This window comes from Magallana gigas, chromosome 8, assembly GCF_963853765.1.
Source record: "Magallana gigas chromosome 8, xbMagGiga1.1, whole genome shotgun sequence".
Classification (NCBI taxonomy): domain Eukaryota; kingdom Metazoa; phylum Mollusca; class Bivalvia; order Ostreida; family Ostreidae; genus Magallana; species Magallana gigas.
Window position 1 is genome coordinate 42,785,587 of NC_088860.1, and position 9,147 is coordinate 42,794,733.

General features: G+C 34.8%; 2 protein-coding genes across 3 annotated transcripts in view; one reads left to right on the top strand and one right to left on the bottom strand.

Annotated features, from left to right (window-relative positions):
- LOC117685977 (exportin-7-like) overlaps positions 1-3,963 on the bottom strand; it is a gene marked incomplete at its 5' end in the record, with an annotated part of 28,992 nt that extends 25,029 nt beyond the window's left edge. The window contains 1 exon segment of the mRNA XM_066070080.1: positions 3,942-3,963. Within this exon segment, the coding sequence (XP_065926152.1) occupies positions 3,942-3,963 (22 nt within the window).
- LOC136271076 (E3 ubiquitin-protein ligase TRIM71-like) lies at positions 70-4,731 on the top strand. 2 transcript variants are annotated; one of them, XM_066070284.1, is made up of 4 exons: positions 70-394; positions 590-760; positions 1,057-1,188; positions 1,482-4,731. In XM_066070284.1, the coding sequence occupies exon 4, from the start codon at positions 1,523-1,525 to the stop codon at positions 3,188-3,190; it is 1,668 nt and encodes a 555-aa protein (XP_065926356.1). In that variant the 5' UTR covers positions 70-394; positions 590-760; positions 1,057-1,188; positions 1,482-1,522; the 3' UTR covers positions 3,191-4,731. The 2 variants fall into 2 exon arrangements, with proteins under 2 accessions (XP_065926356.1, XP_065926357.1); XM_066070285.1 differs by having other exon boundaries at positions 1,096-1,188.
- The last annotated feature ends 4,416 nt before the right edge of the window (positions 4,732-9,147 follow it).

A 9,147-nucleotide genomic window follows, 5' to 3' on the forward strand; every position in this document is an offset into this window, starting at 1 on the left:
ATATAGCCGCAATATTGCGGCATTGTTGCAGCAATAATTTTACTTTGGTAAGGGGTCACATACCCCGTGCTCATTGACCATGCAAGTAGTTCCATTCTAAAAATGTATGTATTTATTTCAAAAATTCCTAGGGGTACTAAATGGTCAAATTTGGTTCCTTTTATGGCATGGATGGAAAGAAGAAGGTTTGAAAAAAATAGAGGCAGGAAAAAATTTAGAAAAATTATCTTTACAGGCACAGTAGAAAGGGTGTAAAGAGGCCAATGTTTACACAAATTCCAAAGTGAAAGTGAATTTTTCATGGTAGGGGTTATTTTAGGGGCCATATCTCAGTCCCCTCTCGATTGATTTTCCTGTAGTTTGGATATGTTGTTGGACTAGTGTCATTCTATAGGTATGCTGTATTTGAACTCATTTGAACCGGTGGAATTTTTTATATGATTTATTTTTGTATAAAGGAATAAGAGGGAAAAATAATTGTGGTCTGTGTCCTGAACTAGAACAATCTTTATAAACACTTCTATAACTGTGTGAGGTTAAAGGTAAGAGCACTCAGATATCTGATTTATCTGTCCTTGTCATATTACAGGTGTGTACCTGACATTTAAATCTGAATCATGTGATCCTGTACAGGTAGGTGGACCAGGAACAATAAACATCTGCGACCCGCCATGTTGGATTTTTGAAGTTTTTCATAAATTTTTAATAGTGTGGAAAGTTGCAGGTCTATAATATCTTTTGGCAGCCTTTCTACATGCAGGTATGATTTTTTACATCAACTGTTACATCTTTTCAATAAATTTATGATTATACCAAATTTTCAAATGAAAATCAAAGATGATACAGAAAAATAAACAAAGACCATCAGACATGCATGATACATTCTATGTATCCCACTTTCTACAAATTTATTTTTAATGGGGGGGGGGGGGGGCATTACACATATAAATATTTTTAGAATAATTGGGCTTTATCAAAAAATCAATAGCTGAAAGAAATGAACTGCCAGTAGATTAATGTGTTGACAAAGAACATTAATTTGTCATCTACATGTAGATTGTGGAAAGAGAATGTTGCAACCTATAAATTCCACAGGTAGCTGTTGGGACCAGGAACAAAGTAAAACACCGGGGCAGAACCCGCCATGTTGGATTGCGACATTTGGTAGTTTACCTGGATTTGAATTGAGTAAGTTCTTCAACTTACTAAAAATGTTTTGAAATTTCCATAGTCTTTTTAATGAATGTAAATATTAAAGTTAAGAACCGGTAAATTCCACATTGAAATTAAAAATAACAAGTTATAGTATCATGATTTGATATTTTACATTTAAATAATCAACATACATGTATGTACTGCCTAAGTTTGTTTCAATGCATTATTAATATACATGTAATTCTATGTAATTTTGTCATCATGTGTACACATATTTACATGTTCCATGTTACATGGATTTACATGTTCCAAATTATTCTTGTCAGATAAATATCCCCATAGAAAGTAAAGAAAAAGTCAGCTGACTATGGACCCCTGGAACAGTGCCCAGGATGTTGTACGCTGCACCCTGTGTCAGGACTCTGCGGCCCCCATGTACTGTGAAGTTTGTCATATACATCTGTGTAAAGACTGTGTAGAGAAACATTTATCCGATTCCTCTGTTGTTCATAAAGTGGTGTCACTAAAACAATACTTAACCACTCTGAACTATCCCAAGTGTAGGAAACACCCCACCAAACAATGTGAACTCCACTGTGAACAATGTGACATTCCTATCTGTGCACAGTGTATTTCATCTAAAAAACATTTAGGACATATACAAATTGATATTCTAAAAACCTTTGAAAGCAAAACAGAAAAGTTGCAAAAAGAGTTGGAAGAATTAGAGAAATCCCTTTATCCTAAATACAAAGTCATTGCATCCAACATCCCAGTGCAAAAAGCTGAACTGAGTAAAAACTCCCGGAAATTGACAACAGCAATTGACAAACAAGGAGAAGTCTGGCACAGAGAAATAGACGCCATTATCACAAACCTGAAATCTAACATGGAGGAAATGGAATCCAAACACCTGCCCATCCTAAATAAACAGGAAGATGAAATCACACGCACTATTTCTAAAATCACACAGACCATTGCTGAATTGAAGAAGTTACTGAACTCCAAAGATGTCTGCCTTGTCTCCGAGTACAAATCCAAGAATGCTGAATTCAGAAGATTGCCTCCTAAACTCAAAGTGTCCTTACCAAACTTTAGGCCTCAGAAAATCCACACAGATCAGCTGATTGAACAGTTTGGTTCCCTGTCAGCATTATCTTTTACAACAGAGAAACAAGATTACAGCATACCACCCCAGGGAGCCGAGTCCTCTCCCCCAGACCGGTCACTGATGGATGTACCCCAGGTCATCACAGCTATAGACACATGGTATGAATATCTATACAGTGTGACGTGTCTGAATGATACAGAAGTATGGACGTGTGGTAATGACAGCATGATGAAACTCTACAACCAGCAGGGAGAACTAGTGGAGTCCATCCAAACCAAGTCAGGGAACATGCCACGAGACATAGCAGTGACAAGGAGTGGGGATCTAGTTTATACTGATTACAGAGATAGAACCGTGAACATAGTGAAGAATACACAGATACAGACAGTGATCAGACTACAGGGGTGGAAACCTCGCGGTGTCTGTAGTACCTCATCTGGTGACCTCCTGGTTGTCATGGACAGTGATGATTATAAACAAACAAAAGTTGTGTGTTACTCTGGCTCCACAGAGAAACAAAGTATTCAGTACGATGACAAAGGACAACCTCTCTATTCATCTGGTGACATTAAATACATCAGTGAGAACAGGAACCTAGATATCTGTGTGTCAGACAATAGAGCTCGTGCAGTAGTGGTGGTCAATCAGGCCGGGAAACACCGGTTTACCTACACTGGTCCTCCCTCTACTACCAAGAGACCATTTGATCCACTCGGCATCAAAACAGACAGCCAGGGTCGGATCCTGACAACAGACTATAACAACGACCGTATCCACATCCTGGATCAGGACGGACAGTTCCTCCGCTACATTGACAACTGTGGTTTACAGCGTCCACAGGGTTTATGTGTGGACACCAGAGACAACCTCTTTGTAACTGAGAGTGACAGAGGTAAAGTGAAGAAAATCCAATATAAAATGTAAATCAATTAACTGCATAAATTAGATGTAAACAAATGAACCAAGTATATATTACATACTGTGTGTGTAAAAACATACACGTAAAGAAACTGTTTACATCTGAATATATACGGTGTATATTAGATGGGATTACTGTGTGTGTTTATATTGTACATACAGTCAGTATATAAATGTAAATTTTCTGCAATGATCACTACCTTCATATCTCTTATGAAATATGTGTAACATGTAAACAATTTAACCAAATCTATAAGATGTAAACACATTACATATAGGTTTCCATGTGTATAATCATTGCATGTCATCTAACTTAGTATGTGTGTTTTTAACGCCAAGTTTTTATATCTTTAATGTCAACAAAATGTTCTTTCAAATTACAGGTACACTGTCTATTATTGTAAAGTACAATTAAACAAATTGGTTGTGTCTATAGATATATTTAATTAACCACAATCTCTATTTTTATTAGATGTATATAAGATGACAGTTTATCCATAACATGTCAACAAATTTGTTTTTTTACATGAAAAATGTTAAGGTCTATATCTATGTGTCACATGTGGTTATCAACAAACTTTTTGTTACATGTTTAAATACATCTAACGAAGGTTAATGGACGTGTAGCACTCAATTCTTTACCAGCAATGGAGCGAGGCCACAAAGGGACTGAGGCCCATTCCTTATAAAGAGGAGTGATACAGGTATATTAACCAAAGTAGAATTCACATTGTCTGACCTAATTATCATTACTTACCTTTAAATCTTAAGATTAGGAATAGTCATGTGTCATTTTCTAACAGCCATGTTTTCTTTGATGAATGTTCAAATTTCAGAAAATCCACATCCAAAAGATTCAGGGCCTAGTTGTTTTTTCCCTGAGTTTTCTTCTTTTTTTTTTTCTTTCTTTTGGCTAAACTCATCGGTTGCTCCTGAAAAATTTAATTAAACAAGTAGTATATTTACATGATGATGTTTTGAATAAAATTTAAAGTTTTTTTAATAAAAATTTTGTCAGATAAACTGTGTTTTAATTCATATCAGCAGTTACACTTTTACTATGGCATTTAATCCATATGATAAAAAATGCCATTAATGGTATCTAAGAAGTTAGGCACTCTCTCTCTCTCTCTCTCTCTCTCTCTCTCTGCACAGGCCCCTAAATGCCATTAAATGTATAAGGTACATGTATATTCCAGTATACCCTCTCAATATAAATACACACCAGGTATGCAACATTACCTTTGTAACTGACAAAATGCACTGGCGGGAATTTTAAAACAATGAAAATATTAAAGTACTGCTGCCTTACTGTACGTGTCTATATTTTGGCAAATTTAAAACCTTTGAAGATAAATTAATTTTGGACATAAAATTAAAGTTTAACATAGCATTTGTGATCAAAATGAAACCATAACTGTGTTATAAATGTGTGATATAACAGTAGCTATTGTAGAATCAACTCAATTTTAACCCCACGTTGGGCACTAAAATGTAACAGAGACACTTATTGCCTCTGCTTTTTATTGATAAAAATTTGAAAACAATATGAAATGCAATGTAACACACCTACATGCAGTGTTTTCGTTCATTCTCTGTGTAAAATTGTTGTTATTACTTAAATATCCATATTACTTTAGTCTAATAAAGATAATATATATATATATGATTTCCAATTTCTGTTTTATAATAAAAGTCTAAAATAAAAGTGGCAAATCAGGCAACTGGGTTTTTTTTATTAAGCAGATGTGTTCAGTGTGATACATGTATTACAGCCCTACTTGTATAGGCTAGAAAATGTAACGTTAATAAATATAATGATAAATTCCCTTTTACATATTACACTATGTACACCGTGACATCAATGTTAGGTAGAGGACATTTATGTCTAGCTATGGATGATACAGTGAGTACATGTATACATGGAAAGAGATATATATGTATTATTCTCTATACTGTGTACAGGGGTAACGTTATACATACACTAGCTTTAGCAGAGACATAAATAACTTATTATTTATGTCTGACTTCAGAGGCCTGTGCTTTAAAAGTAAGAGTTTGACAACACACGCTTTTTAAAAAAAAGTAACACTGCACAATGTTGAATCATAAATTAAACCATATAAATTATAAACAATAAAAAGTACGTCTTTTCTTTACGTGTAAAAAATGTCCCTCTGCTTGCATCCTCCAGACGACAAGTCATTGTATTCCGAACCCGACCTTGAAATGTCATGCAATAGTCACCAAGCCCCAAGTCAATTTTCATATGAGGATGGGGGGGGGGGGGTCCTCGCAGCAGAAAAGGGTCTCAAAAGAGGGCTCAAAATTTATCTTGGAGAAAAATACAGAGATTTTTTTAATTTTATTTTTTCCATGCATTGATCGAATATTAATTAGGGGTAACTTAATTCGGCAAACGTTTTTCATTAGCCTACATTTTGAAGAGCCCGGGGCCTGCTCAGAATTTTGAAGAAGAAGAATGTAAGTTCTGAAATAGTCGAAATAAAGTAAGTGGGCAATGATATAATTTAGATCTAGGAAAAGAATAAATTGTATGCGCGGATCCAATTTGGAAATTTTCTTGCGGTGTTGGAGGGGGGGGGGGGGGGCAGAGCATGGTCCGGGATCTTTTTCTGTCGATGGAGAATAATTATAAACATTGTTAAAGTTTTCATGGGGTAGAAGTGGGGTCCAACCCCCTCCACCCCCCTCCAATACAAAGAATAAAAAAACGGGCATGAATTGGGTTCATTGCCATTAGTGCCACAAAAATATATTTAAGAATGGAAACATTCATTAAAACTTAAATCTGACTCTTCAGTTTTCTTATATAAATATTTCAATATTATCAAGAAAAAATATTCAGATGTATAATACATATCAATACTTAATAATAATGAGATAATTAGAAGCAGTATCTGTTATAATGAGGACAATCAATCAATCCAGCACTGGCAATTACTAAAGTGACTCGACTAAAATTAAACACGGTACCTACATTTATATATCGTAGATTTACAATTAACTGATTAAATGCACTACATGCAATATGCCCCTGTGGGTTATCAATCTCAATGTTAATTAATGCAAAAATTCCACATATGACTGCCAACTGTCAGCTGCCAACTGCTTTCTACACTAGCTGCTTATTGCCGGAATGCATGTGCTAAACATGTTTTATAAACATTGTGTATCGATATCGAATATTTAGTCATCCGATGCGCAACATGCCTTTCTTTTAAAATTAAGAAAATATTATTTGAGTAGTTTATTTGATATATTTTCTATATTCTAAGCGCCTCCGAGTGTAATTAAGGATTATTCGAAAGAGGAGTTCAAGTTTTTTAACGCATGTAGGACTCAAAAACAGTTTGAAATTTGTTGGTTTTTTATGAGTGATTGACGTTTTGTTGAAAGTGACATACATAAGCATATATAGGAGAATGTATTCATCAAAGATGTTAATTGTCCTTGGATATTTATTATTTACCTCCCTTTACTGCTGTCACATGAACTTCGCTTAATTTTAGTAAGTCTTTCTTCCGTATATCTTATCATTTGAACTGCAATAACTTGGCTACCTGCTAATGGTCGAGGTCATAATTCATGTCTTTCTTATACAAGTTTGTATTCGTTCCTAAATCTATAAACATCTATTTTGAAAAATTGAGATAACAGACTGATCTATTTTCTTGATCCTTCGTCAATAAATGAATATATCGTTTTCTTTATAATAATATATTTTAATATATCATTTTTTTCACCTCATCATAAAGTATTAGGTTTTAATTCTACAGATCCTTAACAGGATTGCATCATAATCAGGTGAGCGTTAAGGTCCTTGGGACTCTTGTCTCTGTATGAGTGTACGCACACGTTTGTTTGTTTGTTTTTTATGGCTTATTTTTTTACTTGGCTTGTCACAGGTTGTTGTGTGACAGCCCTACTGGTATCATCATCTTGTTGTATATGAACAGTATTGATGTTTTAGTTGATTTTGCTGGTTATTTCATTCTAGCTGCAGATTATATAGTAAGGTTCCTGACAACTGCCAATCATTGTTGTTATATTATAACACTCTGACATAGATATATCTAACAAGCCCATCCCCTCCCCCTTTTTCTTAAACACACACATACATCCACAAACATATCTTTCAAATCTTCTGGACGTTCATGAAGATAAGAGACAAAAGAAAACGCAGTTTTGAAAAATCAACACATTAGTGAGCTCGACAAATAAATCAATATGCATATTACAAATTTTATCAAATCAATTATTATCTCAAGGCGTTTGTTTTTACAAGTATTAAACTTTATTAACACGGAACAAGGCAAGTTTGAGTTGCCTTTTATGAATTGTGGCTCAAATACTAGTACATATATATGTGTTAGCATAGGCGTCGGAACCGGGGAGGCCACTTTGTTTGCTAAGTTAGACCTAACCATTAGGCACATGGCAGAATAGCCACCCACTTTTTTTTCGCAGGAAACATTATTGTTCCGTAATATACGTTTGAAAGATTGAGAAGTTGGAGTCAAATGGCCGGAAAGATTTCTTGTTTTGGGAGTATAGAATTACCCCACCCCCCCCCCCCCCCTACGGATTAGGATTTTCATGATTTTGGGAATTAGGTTTTTTCTCCCAATATTTCTGAGGATCAGTCTAGCCAGCCCCCCCCCCTTTCAATTTGCTTCCGACGCCAGTGGTTAGTTTGATAAGAAAAATAAAATAAAAAGCCATTTGTCAACGAATGTTAAGATTTTCAAATTTTTAACCTTATTATAAATCAATTTTTTTAATACTTTAAATGATTTTGATTTAAAAACGATAAACAGATTCCCTAAAAATATAACGAGAACTCCACTATCGCTCGACGAAAGCTTCCGATTGAGTGACTAGTCCTGAGTAAAATTGACATCCCTAGTTAAAACAAAGTCATGTTTAAAAGATTTAATTGCATGATCATTCGAAATGTCTTAAACGTTTATATATTGTGCATTGTTCTTTTTTTAATAAACGATTTGTATAAATATTTTCACTTTTAGTTCAATCATTTTCCATTTCAACGAAAGGGCAATAACTCTGAACTGTCACTTTGATTCCAGACAGGCAAAGTTTGGATGTCCACTTTATCATTCTGAATACTTGTTTAATTCAGATCAATTAGAGATGTTACTAGTATTTCATATCTGTATAACTATTCATAGTCAAATTCCACTTGCACATATACTTGTGGCTTCTAGCGGTGACGAAGCTAGCCAACCTTGGATGGGTCCGCTAATTCAGCATCAGGTTCATTGGCAGCTGTAAGCCCAATCATCCAAAGCCATAGCAAAACCCGCGGTGGGTGGGGGTGAAGCTCCCCAGAAAATTTTGGGTTCTTTAAAAAAAATTCATTTCTAATGTGTATTATATAAGTCCTGTCAGCTTATTGAAGGGGGATGTCCTGCCATATTGTGCATTAAAACCAAAAGACAAACATTTTTAAAATTGTCCAAAAAAAGATGTCAAAATATACAAAAGTAATAATTGTGTGGTTTTGCATCATGTTTTAAATGCAAATTGCGTACACAGGTCCAGAACAATGCAGTTTTTAATCTCTAAAAACAGAACTACGCAGCTGCAGATTTGAATCAAAGACCTCAAAATATAGTTAAGGGGGTTATTAGTGTCCACTCTAAAAACCATCTTCGCTAGCCAGGGGTTTACGATCCACTGTGCTCCTCTGTAACGTCGTAGACGTAAATGGTTAACCCTTGGCTAGCTAAGATGTTTACAACCATTGAGCAAAAAGGTTGAACCTTACACATTAAAGTATTACTATGGCCTTCTTCCTATCATTTTAAAGAAATATACTAAATATTTAACCTGCTTGCAGTTCAATTAAATAATTCATGCAGCAATTATTTTATTGTTTGATCTTTAACACAAGTAGTAAGGCTTCATAGTGCAATGTA